The 21,495-nt window shown below is 59.6% G+C and overlaps 1 protein-coding gene across 2 annotated transcripts; it reads right to left on the bottom strand.

The window, feature by feature from the left end:
* Window positions 1-93: 93 nt before the first annotated feature.
* GPT (glutamic--pyruvic transaminase) lies at window positions 94-21,204 on the bottom strand. 2 transcript variants are annotated; one of them, XM_064406357.1, is made up of 12 exons: window positions 20,986-21,157; window positions 16,619-16,708; window positions 15,953-16,061; window positions 13,098-13,228; window positions 11,629-11,872; window positions 10,430-10,509; window positions 10,197-10,333; window positions 8,089-8,263; window positions 5,183-5,338; window positions 3,148-3,260; window positions 245-354; window positions 94-197 (listed from the first exon to the last, which is right to left on the bottom strand). In XM_064406357.1, exons 1-11 carry the CDS (start codon window positions 21,145-21,147, stop codon window positions 264-266), a joined length of 1,488 nt encoding a protein of 495 aa, XP_064262427.1. In that variant the 5' UTR covers window positions 21,148-21,157; the 3' UTR covers window positions 94-197; window positions 245-263. The 2 variants fall into 2 exon arrangements, with proteins under 2 accessions (XP_064262427.1, XP_064262428.1); XM_064406358.1 differs by lacking the exon at window positions 94-197 and having other exon boundaries at window positions 220-354; window positions 20,986-21,204.
* Window positions 21,205-21,495: the final 291 nt, after the last annotated feature.

Below are 21,495 nucleotides of genomic sequence, written 5' to 3'. Positions count from 1 at the left end.
ACCCCCCAAATTCCCAAAATCCCACCAAAAAAACCCCAAATTCCCAAAATCCCCCTCCCCAAATTCCCAAAAATCCCACAAACTCCCCGCGGGTGCCACCACTCTCCTTTATTTGGGGACCCGCCCCGGAATTCCCAAAGGAGGTGACACGGGAGGTGACACAGGGGGCGTGGCTCAGGTGACAAAGGGGGCGTGGCCCAGGCGGCAGAGGGGGCGTGGCAGGGGGCGTGGCAGGGGGCGTGGCAGGGGGCGTGGCCTCGCCGTCAGGAGAACTCCCGCACGAAGTCGGTGTAGAAGGCGCTGAGCTTCTCCAGGAGCAGCCGCAGCTTCTCCGTGGGCGGCAGGATGGTCATGCTGCGGGAGGGGGGGGAAAGGGGCCGGGATCACGGAATTCCCAAATCCTCAAATCCCAAACCCCAAATCCCCTCATCCCCAAACCCAAAACCCCGAAACCCAAACCCCAAATCCTCAAACCCCAAATTCCAAACCCCCAATCCCCAATCCCCAAACCCCAAATCCCCAAACCCAAAACCCCCATCCCAAACCCCAACCCCAAGTTCCAAACACCCCATCCTAAACCCCAAACCCCAAAACCCAAACCCCAAATCCCCAAACCCTTAAACCCCAAATTCCAATCCCCCCATCCCAAATCCCAATCCCCAAATCCTCAAACCCCAAACTCAAAATCCCCAATCCCCAAATCACCAAATCTCCAAATCCCAAACCCCAAATACCAAATCCCTAAATCCAAAAACTCCAAATCCCCAAACCCCCCCATCCCCAAACCCCAAATACCAAATCCCTAAATCCCCAAACCCAAATCCCAAATCCCCTGTTCCCCAATCCCCAAATCTCCAAATCCTGAAACGCAAAATTCCCAAATCCTCACATCCCAAACCCCAAACCCCAAATCCCCCATCCCAAACCCCAAATCCCCAATCCCAAAGTCCCCAAAACCCAAATCCCCAAACCCCAAATCCCAAATTCCCAAATGCCCATCCTAAACCCCAAATCCCCAATCCCCAAATCACCAAATCTCCAAATCCCAAACCCCAAACCCCCCATCCCAAATCCATAAATCCCCCATCCCAAACCCAAAATCCCCAAACCCCACATCCCAAAATTCCCAAATCCTCAAATCCCAAACCCCAAATCCCAAACCCCAAATCCCCCAAATCCCAAACCCCAAATCCCCCATCCCAAACCCAAAATCTCCAATCCCCAAATCCCCAAATCCCCCATCCCAAACCCAAAATCCCCAATCCCCAAACCCCAAATCCCAAATCCCCAATCCCCAAATCCTCAAACCCCAAATCCCGAAACCCAAACCCCAAATCCCAAATCCCCTGTTCCCCAATCCCCAAATCCCCAAATCCCCCATCCCAAACCCAAAATCCCCAATCCCCAAATCCCCGAACCCCAAATCCCCAAATCCCAAACCCAAATTTAAAAAAATAAAAAGAATTTTAAAAAATCAAAAAAATTCCATTTTTCCCGTTGCGCACGGGAATCCCAAAAGTTGTGGCCGAGGAAAAGGGTGGGAGGGGATTTGGGGTTTGGGATTTTGGGATTTCGGGATTTGGGGGTTTGGGGATTTGGGATTTGGGGTTTTGGTATTTAGGGATTTAGGATTTGGGATCTGGGATGGGGGGGTTTGGGATCTGGGGTTTGGGATGGAGGATTTGGGGTTTTGGGGTTTGAGGATTTGGGATTTGGGGACTGGGGATTTGAGGATTTGGGAATTTTGGGTTTGGGCATTTGAAGATTTGGGGATTTCGGATTTGGGATTTGGGGATTTGCATTTGGGGTTTGAGGATTTGGGGTTTGGGATTTGGGGATTTGGGATTTGGAGATTGGGGATGAGGGGATTGGGGATTTGGGGATTGGGGATTGGGGATTTGGGATTTTGGATTTGAGGTTTGGGGTTTGGTAATTTGGGATTTGGGGTTTGGCGTTTGGGGGTTTGGGGATTGGGGATTTCAGAATTTGGAGTTTGGGGATTTGGGGATTTTGGGTTTGGGGATTGGGGATTTGGGGATTTGAGGGTTTGGGGATTTGGAGTTTGGCGTTTGGGATTTGGGGTTTGGGGGTTTGGGGTTTGGGGTTTGGGGTTTGGGGTTTGGAATTTGGGGTTTGGGATTTGGGGATTTGGGGATTGGGGAACAGAGGATTTGGGATTTGGGGATTTGGGGTTTGGGATTTGGGATTTGGGGATTGGGGAACAGAGGATTTGGGATTTGGGGATTTTGGGTTTGGGGATTTAATTATTTGGGATTTGAGGATTTCGGAATTTGGGGTTTGGAGATTGGGGATTTGTGGAATTGGGGATTTGGGGTTTGGGGATTTGAGGATTTGGGGTTTGGGTATTTGGGATTTGGGGTTTGGGATTTGGGATTTGAGGATTTCAGAATTTGGGGTTTGGGGATTTGGGATTTGGGGTTTGGGATATGGAGATTTCAGGATTTGGGGTTTGGGGATTTGGGGTTTTGGGGATTTGGAAATTTTGGGTTTGGGGATTTTGGGATTTGGGTTTTGGGGATTTGGAGTTTGGAGTTTGGGGTTTTGGGGATTTGGGGATTGGGGTTTGGGATGGGAATTTTTGGGGATTTGGCATTTGGGAATTTGGGGTGGGGGAACAAGGAATTTGGGGATTGGGGGATTTGGGAATTTGGGATGGGGGGATTTGGGGATTTCAGAATTTGGGATGGGGGATTTGGGATTTGGTGGGGGGGAAACAGGGAATTGGGGATTCGGGATAGAGGACCGGGAATTTGGGATGGGATCTCCCAGGAACAGGGAATTTGGGATGGGAGGATTTGGGGATGGGGGGATTTGGGATTTGGGGTTTGGGATGGGGGATTTGGGGTTTGGGGATTTGGGAATTTTGAGTTTGGGGATCTGGGGATTCGTGATTTGGGGATTTGCGGTTTGGGGATTGGGGATTGGGGATTGGGGATTTGGGGTTTGGGGATTGGGGATTTGGGGTTTGGGGATTGGGGATTTGGGGTTTGGGGATTTGGGGTTTGGGGAACAGAGGATTTGGGGATTTGGGATGGAGGGGTTTGGGATTTGGGGATTTGGGATAGAGGACAGGGAATTTGGGGTGGGAATCCCCAAAAACAGGGAATTCGGGATGTGGGATCCTACCGGAAGTGGTAGGTGCCTTCCTTCTGTCCGAAGCCGCTCCCGGGGACGACGCAGATCCCGGTTTCCTCCAGGAGCCGCATGCAGAAGAACATGTCCGGGGCCTGCTTCTTCTCCTGGGAACACGGGACGGAATGCCGGGGTCGGAAAACTGGGATCCCATCCCGCGGGGGGCCGAGGGCTCATCCCATAAACCCCACGTGGATCGGGATCGATCCTGATGATCCCACATGGATTGGGATCGATCCCGATGATCCCACATGGATTGGGATCGATCCCAGTGAGTCCCACATGGATTGGGATCGATCCCAGTGAGTCCCACATGGATTGGGATCGATCCCGATGATCCCACATGGATTGGGATCGATCCCAGTGAGTCCCACATGGATTGGGATCGATCCCGATGATCCCACATGGATTGGGATCGATCCCGATGATCCCACATGGATTGGGATCGATCCCGATGATCCCACATGGATCGGGATCGATCCCAGTGAGTCCCACTTGGATTGGGATCGATCCCGATGATCCCACATGGACTGGGATCAATCCCATCTATCCCAACGCCTCCAAGTTGGGATTCTGTCTGTCCCAGTTGGGATCCCACCCATCCCCACATCTACTGGTTTGGATCCCGTCCATCCCAACATCTCCCACTTGGGATTCTGTCCATCCCAGTTTGGATCCTGCCCATCCCCTCCTTCCCAGTTGGGATCCCACCCATCCCAACATCTCCTGGTTTGGATCCCACCCATCCACGCCCCTGTTCCCGGTGCAGATCCCACCATCCTTGCGTTCCCGGTTTGGATCCCGTCCATCCCCACATCTCCCAGTTGGAATCCCATGCATCCCAGTTGGGATCCCGCTCATTCCCCACGTCTGGTGTGGATCCTGTCCATCCCAACATCTCCCAGTTGGGATCCCGCCCGTTCCCAGTGTGGATCCCGCCCGTGTCCCATTCCTGGTGTGGATCCCGCCCATTCCCGGTGTGGATCCCGTCCATCCCCACATCTCCAGGTGCGGATCCCGCCCACGCCCCGTTCCCGGTGTGGATCCCGCCCATTCCCGGTGTGGATCCCGCCCGTTCCTGGTGTGGATCCCGCCCGTTCCCGGTGTGGATCCCGTTCCCGTTCCCTCTGTGGATCCCACCATTCCCGATGTGGATCCCGTTCATCCCCACATCTCCAGGTGTGGATCCCACCATTCCCGGTGCAGATCCCACCCATGACCCGTTCCCGGTGTGGATCGCGCCCCATTCCCGGTGTGGGTCCCGCCCATTCCCGGTGTGGATCCCGCCCATTCCTGGTGTGGATCCCGCCCGTTCCTGGTGTGGATCCCGCCCCATTCCCGGTGTGGATCCCGCCCCATTCCCGGTGTGGATCCCGCCCGTTATTCCCGGTGTGGATCCCGCCCGTTCCCGGTGTGGATCCCGCCCCATTCCCGGTGTGGATCCCGCCCGTTATTCCCGGTGTGGATCCCGCCCGTTCCCGGTGTGGATCCCGCCCCATTCCCGGTGTGGATCCCGCCCGTTATTCCCTGTGTGGATCCCGCCCGTTCCCGGTGTGGATCCCGCCCCGTTCCCGGTGTGGATCCCGCCCGTTCCCGGTGTGGATCCCGCCCGTTCCACCTGTGTGGATCCCACCATTCCCGGTGTGGATCCCACCCGTTATTCCCGGTGTGGATCCCGCCCGTTCCCGGTGTGGATCCCGCCCATTCCTGGTGTGGATCCCGCCCATTCCCGGTGTGGATCCCGCCCGTTCCCTGTGTGGATCCCGCCCATTCCCGGTGTGGATCCCGCCCCATTCCTGGTGTGGATCCCGCCCGTGTCCCATTCCCGGTGTGGATCCCGCCCGTTCCCGGTGTGGATCCCACTCCATTCCTGGTGTGGATCCCGCCCGTTCCCGGTGTGGATCCCGCCCGTTCCCGTTATTCCCGTTGTGTCTCCCGCCCGTTATTCCCGTTATTCCCGTTATTCCCGTTGCGGATCCCGTTCCCGTCATTCCCGTTATTCCCGGCGTTCCCGGCGCAGTGCCCGGACCTTGGCGGCGGCCACGGCGCGGGGCGGCAGGTCGATGCGGGGGAAGGAGTACATGGCGCCCTGCACGGGGTTGCAGCGGATGCCGGGCGTGCGGTTGAACATCTCCTGCGTCAGCCGCGCCCGCTCCGCCAGCGCGCTCAGCACCGCCTCCTTCTCCTGCCGGGACACGCCGGAATTCTGAGCCACGGCTGGCCCCTTATCCCATAGCCCATCCCGGTATCCCATAGCCCATCCCGTTATCCCATCCCGTTATCCCATATCCCATCCCGTTATCCCATAGCCCATCCCGTTATCCCATATCCCATCCCGTTATCCCAATCCATATCCCATCCCGTTACCTCGTTATCCCATTATCCCATTATCCCATCCCGTTATCCCACTATCCCATCACCCCATCCTGTTGTCTCATTATCCCATCCCGTTATCCCATTATCCCATTATCCCATTATCCCATTATCCCATTATCCCATCCCGTTACCCATTATCCCATCCCGTTATCCCACTATCCCATCCTGTTATCCCATTATCACATCCCATTATCCCATTATCTCATTCCATTATCCCATTACCCCATCACCCCATCATCCCATTATCCCATTATCCCATTATCCCATTATCCCATCCCGTTACCCATTATCACATCCCGTTATCCCACTATCCCATCCCATTATCCCATTATCTCATCCCATTACCCCATCACCCCATTATCCCATCACCCCATTATCCCGTTATCCCATCCCGTTATCCCATTATCCCATTGCCCCATTCCATTACCCCATTACCCCATTACCACATGATCTCATTATCCCCTTATCCCATTATCCTATTCTCCCATTATCCCATTACTCCATCCCATCCCATTATCCTATCCCGTTATTCCATTATCCCATCCCATTATCCCATTATCCCATTATCTCTTTATCCCATTATCCCATTATCCCGTTATCCCATTATCCCATCATCCCATCACCACATTGCCCCGTTGTCCCATTATCCCATTATCCCATCCCAATTCAATTCCATTCAATTCCATTGCCATCCCCTCCCATTATCCCATTACCGCCTTTTCCCATTATCCCATCACCCCATTATCCCATCCCAATTCCATTCCATACCATTATCCCATTCTCTCATTATCCCATTATCCCATCCCAATCCCAATCCCCAGATGTGTCCCATTCCCAATCCCAATCCCACAGATCCCAATCCCGTACCGCCTGGAAGCGCTCGTAGGAGGGCTCTCCGGGCTTGGGCGGGTCCATGACCATGGATCCCAATCCCATCCCATGGATCCCAATCCCAATCCCACAGACCCCAATCCCACAGATCCAAATCCCACGGATCCCAATCCCACGGATCCCAATCCCACGGATCCCAATCCCACGGATCCCGGCGCTCCGTACCGCCTGGAAGCGCTCGTAGGAGGGCTCTCCGGGCTGGGGCGGGTCCATGACCATCAATCCCCAATCCCATTGATCCCATGGATCCCAATCCAATCCCAATCCCACAGACCCCAATCCCACAGATCCCATGGATCCCAATCCCGTACCGCCTGGAAGCGCTCGTAGGAGGGCTCTCCGGGCCGGGGCGGGTCCATGACCATGGATCCCCAATCCCAATCCCATGGTTCCCATCCCAATCCCATGGATCCCCAATCCCAATCCCACAGATCCCAATCCCAATCCCATGGATCCCCAATCCCACAGATCTCAATCCCAATCCTACGTATCCCAATAATCCCAATCCCACGGATCCCGGCGGTCCGTACCGCCTGGAAGCGCTCGTAGGAGGGCTCTCCGGGCCGGGGCGGGTCCATGACCATCGATCCCCAATCCCATTGATCCCATGGATCCCAATCCAATCCCAATCCCACAGACCCCAATCCCATGGATCCCAATCCCAATCCCACGGTTCCCAATCCCAATCCCAATCCCACGGATCCCGGCGCTCCCTACCGCCTGGAAGCGCTCGTAGGAGGGCTCTCCGAGCCAGGGCGGGTCCATGACCATCGATCCCCAATCCCACAGATCCCAATCCCAATCCCACGGTTCCCAATCCCAATCCCACAGACCCCAATCCCACGGATCCCAATAATCCCAATCCCACGTATCCCGGCGCTCCGTACCGCCTGGAAGCGCTCGTAGGAGGGCTCTCCGGGCTTGGGCGGGTCCATGACCATGGATCCCCAATCCCAATCCCATGGTTCCCAATCCCACAGACCCCAATCCCACAGACCCCAATCCCAATCCCACAGACCCCAATCCCAATCCCACAGATCCCAATCCCAATCCCACGGATCCCGGCGCTCCGTACCGCCTGGAAGCGCTCATAGGAGGGCTCTCCGGGCCGGGGCGGCTCCATGACCATGGATCCCCAATCCCAATCCCATGGTTCCCAATCCCACAGATCCCAATCCCACAGATCCCAATCCCACAGATCCCAATCCCAATCCCACAGATCCCAGTCCCGGTGTCCCGTACCGCCTGGAAGCGCTCGTAGGAGGGCTCTCCGGGCTTGGGCGGGTCCATGACCATCGATCCCCAATCCCATTGATCCCACGGATCCCAATCCAATCCCAATCCCACATTCCCCAATCCCACAGACCCCAATCCCAATCCCACAGACCCCAATCCCAATCCCACAGACCCCAATCCCAATCCCACGGATCCCGGCGCTTCGTACCGCCTGGAAGCGCTCGTAGGAGGGCTCTCCGGGCTTGGGCAGGTCCATGACCATCGATCCCCAATCCCAATGCCATGGTTCCCAATCCCACAGACCCCAATCCCATGGATCCCAATCCCAATCCCACGGTTCCCAATCCCAATCCCACAGATCCCAATCCCACAGATCCCAATCCCACAGATCCCAATCCCAATCCCACAGATCCCAATCCCGGTGTCCCGTACCGCCTGGAAGCGCTCGTAGGAGGGCTCTCCGGGCCGGGGCGGGTCCATGACGACGTCCAGCAGCATCTGGCCCGGCACGGGCGGGCACAGCCGCACCGACACCAGCTTGGCCAGCTGCGCCTTCACCTCGGGGTGCAGGTTCACCACCTCCATGTAGCCGCCGCGCAGCCCGCACCTGCCCCACGGCCGCGTCGGAAAACGGGGAAAACACCGGGAAAATGGGAAAACGGGGACGGGTGGGATCCATGGGTGGGGGTTTGGGGTGGGAATCCAGGGATGGGAACCCATGGAGAGGCACCCATGGGTGGGAGATGTGGGTGGGATTGATGGATGAGGATTTGGGTGGGAATCCAGGGATGGGAACCAATGGAGAGGCACCCATGGGTGGGATCCATGGATGGGAACTAATGGAGAAGGGTCCATGGATGGACACCCATGGGTGGGGGTTTGGGGTGGGAATCCATGGATGGGAATCTATGGAGAGGAACCCATGGGTGGGATCCATGGATGGGAACCTATGGAGAAGGATCCATGGATGGACACCCATGGGTGGGGGTTTGGGGTGGGAATCCATGGATTGGAACCCATGGAGAGGCACCCATGCGTGGGATCCATGGATGGGGGTTTGGGGTGGGAATCCATGGATGGGAACCCATGGAGAGGCACCCATGGGTGGGATCCATGGGCAAAGATCCATGGGTGGAGGTTTGGGATTGGAACCTGTGGAGAAGGGTCCATGGATGGAGACCCTTGGGTGGGGGTTTGGGGTGGGAATCCATGGATTGGAACCCATGGAGAGGCACCCATGGGTGGGATCCATGGATGGGAACCAATGGAGAAGAGTCCATGGATGGACACCCATGGATGGGGGTTTGGGGTGGAATTCATGGATGGGAACCAATGGAGAGGCACCCATGGGTGGCACCCATGGATGGAGACCCATGGATGGGGGTTTGGGGTGGGAATCCAGGGATTGGAATCTATGGAGAGGCACCCATGGATGGGATCCATGGATGGCACCCATGGATGGAGGTTTGGGGTGGGAATCCATGGATTGGAACCAACGGAGAGGCACCCATGGGTGGTATCTACAGATGGGAACCTATGGAGAAGGATCCATGGATGGGGGTTTGGGGTGGGAATTCATGGATGGGAACCAACGGAGAGGCACCCATGGGTGGGATCCATGGATGGGAACCTATGGAGAAGGATCCATGGGTGGGAGATGTGGGTGGGGTTCATGGATGAAGATCCATGGATGGGGGTTTGGGATGGGATCCATGGACGGGACCTACGGAAAGGAACCTATGGAGGAGGACGCATGGATGGGAGATGTGGGTGGGATTCACGGGTGGAATTTGTGGGTGAAGATCCATGGATGGGAATCTATGGATGGGATCCATGGATGGCAACCTATGGAGCAGGACCCATGGATGGGAGCCATGATCCCAATCCCAGGAGATCCATGAGGTGGCCTCTCCATCCCCAATCCATGCCATCCATGACCCCGGTGCCAGGAGATCCATGGCGTGGTGGCACCTCCATCCCCAATCCATGACCCCAATCCCAGGGGATCCACGGGGTGGTGGCCTCTCCATCCCGATCCCATGGGATCCATGATCCCAATCCCGATCCCGGGAGATCCACGGGGTGGTGGCACCTCCATCCCCAATCCATGACCCCAATAATCCCAATCCCAGGGGATCCACGGGGTGGTGGCCCCTCCATCCCCAATCCCATGGGATCCATGACCCCAATCCCAATCCCAGGGGATCCACGGGGTGGTGGCCTCTCCATCCCCAATCCCATGGGATCCATGACCCCAATAATCCCAATCCCAGGGGATCCATGGGGTGGTGGCACCTCCATCCCCAATCCCATGGGATCCATGACCCCAATAATCCCAGTCCCATGGGATCCATGGGGTGGGGGGCCTCTCCATCCCAAATCCATGCCATCCATGACCCCAATAATCCCAATCCCAGGGGATCCACGGGGTGGTGGCACCTCCATCCCAATCCCATGGGATCCATGACCCCAATAATCCCAGTCCCAGGGGATCCGCGGGGTGGCGGTGGCCCCTCCATCCCGGCGTTCCCGGCACTCACTCTCCCATGTATCCCTTGGAGATGGAGTGGAAGGAGGCCAGCTCCACCGAGTCCGCGTAGGGCGGCCCCATCTCCATCAGCACCTTCTTGAACGAGTGGAAGGCCGAGCCCTCGGCGTACACGTTGTCCTGGTACACCTGCGGCGGGGACAATTCCCGCGGCGTCACCGGCAACGCCGGGCGCTTCCCGGGAATCGGGGGGGGACACGCCCGGGCGGCCGCGGCCCCGCCCACCTCGTCGGCCATCAGGAAGAGCTTCTCCTCGTAGGCGAACTTGATGACGTCCTCGATGCACTGCCGGCTCTGCACCTGGCCTGGGCACACCACAGATATCCCATGGATCCCATCCTGGATATTCCATGGATCCCACCCCATGGATCCCACCCCAGATACCCCATGGATCCCACCCCATGGATCCCACCCCATGGATCCCACCCCATGGATCCCACCCCAGATATCCCATGGATCCCACCCCAGATACCCCATGGATCCCATCCCAGATACCCCATGGATCCCACTCCAGATATCCCATGGATCCCACCCCAGATACCCCATGGATCCCACCCCAGATATCCCATGGATCCCATCCCAGATACCCCATGGATCCCACTCCAGATATCCCATGGATCCCATCCCAGATACCCCATGGATCCCACTCCAGATATCCCATGGATTCCACCCCAGATACCCCATGGATCCCATCCCACCCCAGATACCCCATGGATCCCACCCCATGGATCCCACCCCAGATACCCCATGGATCCCACCCCAGATACCCCATGGATCCCACCCCAGATACCCCATGGACCCCACCCCAGATATCCCATCCCGTAGATCCCACCTCAGATATCCCACCCCACAGAGCCCATCCCAAGGATCCCACAGATCCCATCCCATGTATCCCACCCCACAGACCCCACAGACCCCACCCCACAGACCCCAGGGATTCCATCCCACAGACCCCATCCCCCAGATCCCACCTCACAGATCCCCCCCACAGACCCCACCTCACAGACCCCATGTATCCCACCCCAGAGACCCCACGGATCCCACCCCATAGATCCCACCCCACAGACCCCATCCCACAGACCCCACCCCACAGACCCCATAGACTCCACAGACCCCATGTATCCCATCCCACAGACCCCACAGACCCCACAGACCCCACCCCACAGACCTTACTCCACAAACCCCATAGATCCCATCCCACAGACCCCATAGACCCCACAGACCCCATAGACCCCATCCCACAGACCCCACCCCACAGACCCCATTGATCCCATCCCACAGACCCCATTGATTCCACCCCATAGACCCCACAGACCCCATGGATCCCACCCCACAGACCCCACAGACCCCACAGACCCCCCAGACCCCACAGATCCCATCCCAAAGATCCCGCAGACCCCCCAGACCCCCGGTGTCCCGCTTACCGGTGGGGTTGCCGGGGTTGATGATGCAGAGCACGCGGGGGCAGCAGCTCCGGCGGCCCTCGGCCAGCGCCCGCCGCAGCTCGGCCACGTCCAGCGCCCAGCAGCGCTCCTCGGCCAGGTAATAGTTCACCTGCGCCGCCTCGAGCTCGGCCAGCGCCGCCGAGTACAGCGGGTACTGCGGGATCGGGATCAGCACCCCCGTGCGGGATGAGCCCGAGCCGCACACCAGCAGCTTCAGCATGTTCTGGGAGGGGACACCGAGAGGGGACAGTCAGGGGACACCGAGAGGGGACAGCCAGGGGACAGAGGGTACTGCGGGATCGGGATCAGCACCCCCGTGCGGGATGAGCCCGAGCCGCACACCAGCAGCTTCAGCATGTTCTGGGAGGGGACACCGAGGGGACAGTCAGGGGACAGTCACCGCGTGGGATGGGGGACAGCCAGGGGACAGCCAGGGGACACCGAGAGGGGACAGTGAGAGGACACCGAGAGGAGACACCGAGAGGGGACAGCCAGGGGACAGCGGGCACTGCGGGATCGGGATCAGCACCCCCGTGCGCGTGGGGCCCGAGCCGCACACCAGCAGCTTCAGCATGTTCTGGGGACAGCGACAGGCGACAGTCAGGGGACAATCATGGCTTGGGATGGGGGACAGCCAGGGGACAGTCAGGGGACAGTCACCGCGTGGGATGCGGGACAGCGAGGGGACAGTCAGGGGACATTGAGGGGTCAGAGTGGGGTGGGAATCAGGACACGGAGGTGACAATCAGGGGACAATCAGGGGATGGGAATCGGGACGTGGAGGGGACAGCGAGGGGACATTGAGGGGTCAGAGTGGGGTGGGAATAGGGACACGGAGAGGGGACACAGAGGGGACAATCAGGGGACAGAGAGGGGACAATCAGGGGACAGTGAGGTGACAACCAGGGGACAGCGAGGGGACAATCAGGGGACAGGGAGGGGACAGGTTCGGATGGGAATTATGGAGACACCACGGGGACATCGCGGGGACAGTGAAGGGACAGTGAAGGGACAGTGGGGTGACATTAGGGGACAGGTTGGGGTGGGAATCGGGACATGGAGGGGACGATGAGGGGACATGGGGACGATGAGGGGACAGGCTGGGGTGGCACTCAGAACATCGAGGTGACCACGAGGGGACACCACAGCCACACGCCAGGGGCGGACATGGGGACAACGAGGCGACAGCACGGCCAGCACGGGGGCAGCGCCGCGACACCAACTCGGGGACAACTTGGCGACACACCAGGGGACAGCACAGCGCCACCGTCACCACGGCAACCTCGGCGACAACGCGGCTGGCACTGTCCCCAGGGCAGCCGGGGGACAGCGGGCACGCGCCGCCCCCGGGCACAAATGTCCCTTTGTCCCCGCGCCGTGGGAACGGGCGGGGGTGGCACCGGGCCCGGGGACAGGGGGTGGTGGCGGTGGTGGCGGTGTCGCCGTACCACGATGGCGTCGCTGGCGCCCGTGGACAGGAAGATGTCGTCGGCGCTGGCGGGGACACCGTCGCGACGCTCGATGTAGCGCGCCACGTCCTCGCGCACGAGCTGCAGCCCCGGGCTGGCGCTGTACGAGCCTGGCGACAGCGACACGCGACAGCCCTGTCACCGAGGTGTCACCTCCCCCTGTCACCTCCCTGTCACCTCCCCCTGTCACCTCCCTGTCACCTCCCCCTGTCACCCCCCTGTCACCTCCCTGTCACCTCCCCCTGTCACCTCCCTGTCACCTCCCCCTGTCACCCCCCTGTCACCTCCCTGTCACCTCCCTGTCACCTCCCCCTGTCACCCCCCTGTCACCCCCCTGTCACCCCCCTGTCACCTCCCAATGTCACCTCCCCCTGTCACCTCCCTGTCACCCCCCTGTCACCTCCCTGTCACCTCCCCCTGTCACCCCCCTGTCACCCCCCTGTCACCCCCCTGTCACCTCCCCCTGTCACCCCCCTGTCACCTCCTAATGTCACCTCCCTGTCACCTCCCTGTCACCTCCCCCTGTCACCTCCCCCTGTCACCTCCCCGGCACCTCCCAATGTCACCTCCCTGTCACCTCCCCCTGTCACCTCCCAATGTCACCTCCCTGTCACCTCCCTGTCACCTCCCTGTCACCTCCCCCTGTCACCTCCCCCTGTCACCTCCCTGTCACCTCCCAATGTCACCTCCCTGTCACCTCCCTGTCACCTCCCAATGTCACCTCCCAATGTCACCTCCCTGTCACCTCCCAATGTCACCTCCCAATGTCACCCCCCTGTCACCTCCCTGTCACCTCCCTGTCACCTCCCCCTGTCACCCCCCTGTCACCTCCCAATGTCACCTCCCCGACACCTCCCCGGCATCGCTGTGGCACCGCCGTGGCACCGCGATGTCACCTCCCCCTGTCACCTCCTGTCCCCTCCTGTCCCCTCCTGTCACCTCCTGTCACCTCCTGTCACCTCCTGTCACCCAGGGGTGGCAGCTCTGAGGTTTTGGGGACTTCGGGGGGATTGGGGTGGGGACAGCGGCCAGGTGGCTGTGGGGACACTGGGGACACTGGGGACACCTTGGGGACACTGAGGGGACTTTGGGGACTTTGGGGACACTGGGGACATTGGAGAGATTGGGGACATTGGGGACTTTGGGGGGACCTTGGGGACACTGAGGGGACATTGGGGACACTGGGGAGCTGGGGACATTGAGGGGGGCATTGGGGACATCAGGGACATCGGGGACTTTGGGGGATTGGGGACACTGGGGGACACTGAGGGGACATTGGAGACATTGCTGACATTGGGGACATTGGGGACTTTGGGGACATTGGGACACTGGGGGGACATTGGGGGGACATTGGGGACAGTGGGGACTTTGGGGTATTGGGGACATTGGGGACACTGAGGGGACATTGGGGACTTTGGGGACTTTGGGGTATTGGGGACATTGGGGACACTGAGGGGACATTGGGGACTTTGGGGACATTGGGACACTGGGGGGACATTGGGGACATTGGGGACACTGGGGACATTGGAGAGATTGGGGACATTGGGGCATTGGGGGGATTTGGGACACTGAGGGGACATTGGGGACACTGGGGAGCTGGGGACATTGAAGGGGGCATTGGGGACATCAGGGACATCGGGGACTTTGGGGGATTAGGGACACTGGGGGACACTGAGGGGACATTGGGGACACCGGGAATATTGGGAGGACTGGGGCCTTGGGGACTTTGGGGACATGGGAGACATTGCTGACATTGGGGACATTGGGGACTTTGGGGTATTGGGGACATTGGGGACACTGAGGGGACATTGAGGACATTGAGAGGACATTGGGGACACTGGGGAGATATTGGGGACATTGGGGACATTGGGGACATTAACGGGACCTTGGGAACGTTGGGGGGACATTGGGGGGACATTTGGGGGGGATTTAGGACTTTGGGGACCCTGAGGGGACATTGGGGACACTGAGGAGATTGGGGACATTGGGGGGATTTGGGGACGTTGGGGACATTGGGGACGTTGGGGATAGTTGGGGACACTGGGCGGTGGGGAATGGGTGGAGTTGGGTGTTGGGATTTTGGGGTTTTGGGGTTTGTAGGATTTGGGGATTTGGGATTTTGGGGTTTGTTTTTTTCGGGGTTTGGGGGGTGTTGGGATTTTGAGATGTTGGATTTGGGATTTTGGGGTTTGTTGAATATGGGGTTTTGGGGTTTTGGGGTTTTGGGGTTTTGGGATTTTGGGCTTTGTGGCATTTTGGGGTGTTGGGGATTCTGGGGTGTCGCTTTTGGGGATTTTGGGATTTTGGGGTTTTGGGAGTTTTGGGATTTGGGAATTTCGGGGTTTGTCGCCCACCGGCGCTCTGGCCGCCGCAGGGGTTTTGGAATTTGTGGGATTTTGGGATTTGGGATTTTGGGGTGTTGGGTTTGTGGGATTTGGGACTTTGGGGATTTTTGGGATTTGGGATTTGGGGATTTGGGGATTTCGGGGATTCTAGGATTTTGGGGTTTGTCACCCACCGGCGCTCTGGCTGCCGCAGGGATTTTGAGGTGTTGGATTTGGGGATTTTGGGGTTCTGGATTTGGGGATTTTGGGGATTTTGGGATTTTGGGAATTTTGGGATTTCGGGGTGTGGGATTTCGGGATTTCAGGATTTTGGGATTTGGGGATTTCGGGGTTTTTCGCCCACCGGTGCTCTGGCTGCCGCAGGGATTTCAGGGTGTTGGATTTTGGGGATTTGGGATTTTGGGATTTTGGGATTTGGGATTTTGGGGATTTGGGGGATTTGGGATTTTGGGATTTCAGGATTTTGGGGTTTTTTTCCCGCGCACGCACCGGCGCTCTGGCCGCCGCAGGCCCCCAGCAGGCGCTGGGCGCGCTCCTTGGCGTCGCTGGGCAGGGACTCGTCCTTCATCAGCTCCGGGCACAGGCACAGCGCCGTCACCTGAGGGGACAGCCCGCGACACCGTGACACCGACACCGCGCTGGCCATGGTGGCCCCATGGTGGCCCCAGTGGCCCTGGTGGCACTGATGGCCCCAGTGGCCCTGGTGGCCCCGTGCTGGCCCTGGTGGTGTCCCCCGATGGCCCCATGGTGGCCCTGGTGTCCCCGTGTCCCTGCTAGCCCCAGTGGCCCTGGTGGCCCTGTGCCCCGGTGTCCCCATGTCCCCGTGTCCCCATGTCCCCGTGTCCCCACTGGCCCCGGTGTCCCCATGGTGGCCCCGGTGGCCCCAGTGGTGGCCCCGGTGTCCTGCTGGCCCCAGTGGCCCTGGTGGCCCTGGGTGGCTCTGGTGGTGGCCTCGTGTCCCCGCATACCTGGTGTCCCTGCTGCCCCCATGGTGGCCCCAGTGTCCCCATTGGCCCTGGTGGCCCTGGTGGCCCCAGTGTCCCTGGTGTCCCCGTGTCCCCGGTGGCCCTGGTGTCCCCGTGGTGTCCCCATGGTGTCCCCATGGCGGTGTCCCCAGTGTCCCCATGGTGTCCCCATGGCGGTGTCCCCGCGTACCTGGCGCAGGAAGGTGATTGGCTGCTGGCCCATGGCGTGCGCGTCACCGATGTTGGCCCTGATCACCTCGGTGAAGGGCTTGGGGACACCCTGGGGACACCGACAGGGACGGTGGGGACAGGGGCAGGGACAGGGACAGGGACAGGGACAGGGACAGGGACAGGGACAGGGACAGGGGACAGGGACAGGGACAAGGGGACAGGGACAAGGGGACGGGGACAGGGACAGGGATGGGGACAGGGATGGGGACAGGGGGACATGAGACATGGGGACAAGGGGACAGGGACAAGGGGACAGGGGTGGGGACAAGGACAGGAGGACAGGGGACAGGGAGACAAGGATGGTGGGGACAGGGACGAGGACAGGGACAGGAATTGGGGACAGGGACAAGGGGACAGGGACAGTGACAAGGGGACAGGGACAGGGACAAGGGGACAGGAACGGGGACAGGAATGGGGACAGGGGGACAGGGATGGTGGGGACAGGGGAGGGGACATCAGGGATGGGGACAAGGAACAGGAATTGGGGACAGGGACAGGGATGAGGTGGGGACAGGGACAGCAGGGGAGGGGACAAGGATGGGGACAGGGACAGGGATGGCAGGGACAGGAATGGGGACAACAGGGACGGGAATTGGGGACAGGGATGGGGACAAGGACAGGGATGGGGACAGCAGGGACAGAGATGGAGGTGGGGACAAGGACAATCATGGGGACAGGGTCAGGGTTAGGGATGGGGACAGGGACAGGGATGGGGACAGGGACAGGGATGGGGACAGCGGGGACAGTGACAAGGGGACAGGAACGAGGATGGGAGACAAGGGACAGGGATGGGGACAAGGGACAGCAGGGACAGGGACAAGGGGACAGGGGTGGGGACAAGGGACAGGGACAGTAATGGCAACAAGGTCAGGAATGAGGTGGGGACTGGGACAGGAATGGGGACAGCAGGGTCAGGAATTGGGGACAGGGACAGGGACAAGGGACAGGGACAGGAATGGGGACAGGGACGGGGACAGGGACAAGGGGGCAGGGGAGGGGACAGCAGGGACAGGGATGGGGACAAGGGGCAGTGATGGGGACAGGGACAGGAATGGGGACAGGGACGGGGACAAGGGACAGGGACAGTAATGGCAACAAGGTCAGGAATGAGGTGGGGACAGGGACAAGAATGGGGACAGGGAAGGGATGGCAGGGACAGGAATGGGGACAGGGACAGGGACAGGGATGAGGCGGGGACAGGGACAGGGACAGGGACAGGGACGGGGACAGTGACAGGAACGGGGCCAGGGCCGGGGCCGGAACGCGGTCACGGCTCCCGGCCCTGTCCCCCACCCGGTGCCACCCCCGCTGTCACCCGGTGCCACCCGCGGCTGTCCCTGCCCTGGGGACACGCTTGGGGACACCTCGGGGACCTCCTCGGGGACACGGGGCGGTGGCAGCGCTGTGTCCCCTCTCTGTCCCCTCTGTGTCCCCTCTCTGTCCCCTCTCTGTCCCCTCTCTGTCCCCTCTGTGTCCTTTTTTTGGGGGGGAAAAATTCCATTTTTGGGGGAAAAAATCGTTTTTTTGGGGGAAAAATTCCTTTTTGGGGGGAGAAATTCCTTTTTTGGGGGGTAAAATTCCCTTTTTCGTGGGGCTAAAAATCGCTGTTTTTGGGAAAAGTTTCCTTGTTTGGGGGTAAAATTCCTTTTTCGGGGAAAAAATCCCTTTTTTGGGGCGAAAATTTCCTTTTGGGGGGGGGAAATTTCTCTTTTTGGGGGAAAATGTCATTTTCTGGGGGAAAATTCTTTTTTGGGGGGAAAATTAAATTTTTATGGGGCTAAAAATCGCTATTTTTGGGAAAAGTTTCCTTTTTGGGGGATAAAATTTCCTTTTTTGGAGGAAAAAAATCCCTTCTAGGGAAAAAATTCCTTTTCTAGGGCACTAAAATTTGCTATTTTTGGGAAAATGTTACTTTTTGGGAATAAAATTTCCTTTTTTAGGGGGAAATTCCTTTTTTAGGGGGCTAAAATTTTTGGGAAAATTTTCCTTTTTTGGGGGTAAAATTTCCTTTTTGGGGGGTAAAATTCCTTTTTTGGGAAAATATCCTTTTTGGGGGACAAAAATCCGTATTTTGGGGGGTAAAATTTCCTTTTTTGGGAAAATATCCTTTTTTGGGGACAAAAAAATCCCTTTTCTTGGGAGATAAAACCCCTTTTTGGGGTTAAATTGCCTTTTTCTGCGTAAATTTTCCTTTTTTGGCGGAAAAATCCCTTTTTTTGGGGGTAAAAAACTGTTTTTGGGAGGGAAAAAAATCCCTTTTTTTGGGGAAAAAATCCTTTTTTTGGGATAAATATCCCCTTTTTGGGGGGAAAAATCCCTTTTTTGGGGTCGGGGGTCCCGATTTTGGGTTTGGGGGTCCCGATTTTGGGGCTCCCGAATTTGGGGTTGGAGGTCCCGAATTTGGGGTCGGGGGGTCCGGATTTTGGGGTCGGGGGTGGCGAATTTGGGGCTCGATTTTGGGGTCGGGGGTCCTGGTTTGGGATCCCGATTTTGGGGTCGGGGGGGTCCCGATTTTGGGGTCGGGGGGGTCCCGATTTTGGGGTTTCTCCCAATTTTGGGGGGAATACCCGGGTTTGGGGTCGGGTTATCCCGGTTCAGGGGGGGTTATCCCGGTTCAGGGGGGTTATCCCGGTTCCGGGAGGGTTATCCCGGTTCCGAGGGTTTATCCCGGTTCCGGGGGGGTTATCCCGGTTCAGGTCGGGTTATCCCGGTTTGGGGTCGGGTTATCCCGGTTTCGGGGGGTTTATCCCGGTTCCGGGGGGGTTATCCCGATTCCAGGGGGGTTATCCCGGTTCCGGGAGGGTTATCCCGGTTCAGGGGGGTTATCCCGGTTCAGGGGGGTTATCCCGGTTCCGGGAGGGTTATCCCGGTTCCGAGGGTTTATCCCGGTTCCGGGGGGGTTATCCCGGTTCAGGTCGGGTTATCCCGGTTTGGGGTCGGGTTATCCCGGTTTCGGGGGGTTTATCCCGGTTCCGGGGGGGTTATCCCGATTCCAGGGGGGTTATCCCGGTTCCGGGAGGGTTATCCCGGTTCAGGGGGGTTATCCCGGTTCAGGGGGGTTATCCCGGTTCCGGGAGGGTTATCCCGGTTCCGAGGGTTTATCCCGGTTCCGGGGGGGTTATCCCGGTTCAGGTCGGGTTATCCCGGTTTGGGGTCGGGTTATCCCGGTTCCGGGGGGTTTATCCCGGTTCAGGGAGGGTTATCCCGGTTCAGGGAGGGTTATCCCGGTTCCGGGAGGGTTATCCCGGTTTGGGTCGGGTTATCCCGGTTCAGGGGGGTTTATCCCGGTTCCGGGAGGGTTATCCCGGTTTGGGTCGGGTTATCCCGGTTCCGGGGGGGTTATCCCGGTTTCGGGGGGGTTATCCCGGTTCCGGGGGGTTATCCCGCTTCAGGGGGGTTTATCCCTGTTCCTGGGGGCTGTTCCCCGTTCTCCCGGTCCGGGACCGGCTGTCCCGGTTCTTAGGGGCAGTTCCCGGTCCGGAATCCCCTTCTCCCGGTTTTTCCCGCTCCGGAATCCTTCCTCCCCCTCCGCTCCGGTTTTTCCCGCTCCGGAATCCCCTTCTCCCGGTTTATCCCGGTCCCGAATCCCCTCTCCCGCTCCGATCCGGGCTGTCCCGGTCCAGAATCCCCTTCTCCCGGTTTATCCCGCTCCGGAATCCCTTCTCCCGCCCCGGTCGAGTTTATCCCGGTCCGGAACCCCCTTCTCCCGGTTTGTCCCGGTCCGGAACCGCCTTCTCCCGGTTTATCCCGGTGCAGTCGGGGCTGTCCCGCTCCGCTCCGGTTTATCCCGGTCCGGAACCCCCTTCTCCCGGTTTGTCCCGCTCCGGTCCCAGTTTATCCCGGTCCAGGATCCCCTCTCCCGCTCTGCTCGGGGCTGTCCCTGTCCGGAATCCCTTCTCCCGGTTTATCCCTGTCCGGGACGGCCTGTCCCGGTTTTTAGGGGCAGTTCCCGGTCCGGAATCCCCTTCTCCCGGTTTATCTCGGTCCCTGATCCCCTTCTCCAGCTCCGGTCGAGTTTATCCTGCTCCGGAACCGCCTTCTCCCGGTTTATCCCGGTCCGGTCGGGGCTGTCCCGCTCCGGTCCGGTTTATCCCGGTCCGGAATCCCCTTCTCCCGGTTTGTCCCGGTCCGGGCTCCCCTCTCCCGCCCCTGTCCCGTTTCTCCCGCTCCGGCCCGGTTCTGTCCCGGTCATTTTCGGGGCTGTTCCACCCCTCTCCCGCTCCGGCCCGGTTCTGTCCCGGTCATTTTCGGGGCTCCCCTGCTCTGTCCGGTCTCTCCCGCCCCTGTCCCGGTTGTGTCCCGGTTCTGTCCCGGTCCTTTCGGTACCTTGCGCAGCTCCTGCTCGATCTCCAGGGCGCGCACGACGATGGGCCCGCGCACCGCGTACTCCACGCGGCGGATGGCGGGGTTCATCGACTCGGGGCTCAGCACCGGGCCCCGCCGCGCCCCGCCCGCCCCGGCCGCCGCCGCCGCCGCCGCCGCCGCCATCGCCAGCAGCCTGCGGGGCCGCAGCGCCCTCAGCGCCCGCATCGCCCCGGGGGCACCGAGACCGCCCCCGGGGGGACAGCGACACGGCACCGAGACCGCCCCCGGGGACACAGCGACACGGCACCGAGACCGCCCCCGGGGACACGGGCACGGCACCGAGACCGCCCCCGGGGGGACGGCGAGGCACCGAGACCGCCCCCGGGGGGACAGCGACACGGCACCGAGACCGCCCCCGGGGACAGCGACACGGCACCGAGACCGCCCCCGGGGGATGGGACGGGACGGGACGGGGTCACCGATATCGCCCCCGGGGGATGGGACGGGACGGGGACACCGAGACCGCCCTCG

Source organism: Passer domesticus, unplaced genomic scaffold, assembly GCF_036417665.1.
Source record: "Passer domesticus isolate bPasDom1 unplaced genomic scaffold, bPasDom1.hap1 HAP1_SCAFFOLD_212, whole genome shotgun sequence".
Lineage (NCBI taxonomy): Eukaryota > Metazoa > Chordata > Aves > Passeriformes > Passeridae > Passer > Passer domesticus.
The sequence above is the reverse complement of the archived record's forward strand: the minus strand, read 5'-3'. Positions and strand labels throughout refer to the sequence as shown.

Bases quoted from the DNA above. Each gene is read 5' to 3' on its own strand.
- GPT (XM_064406358.1), bottom strand. From the start codon at position 21,189: ATGCGGGCGCTGAGGGCGCTGCGGCCCCGCAGGCTGCTGGCGATGGCG. The intron at 13,229-15,952 runs GTGCGTGCGCGG...CGCTGTCGCCAG, and splicing joins CTGCGGCGGCCAGAGCGCCG to GCTCGTACAGCGCCAGCCCG. The intron at 3,261-5,182 runs GTCCGGGCACTG...CCGTGTTCCCAG, and splicing joins GCGCCGTGGCCGCCGCCAAG to GAGAAGAAGCAGGCCCCGGA.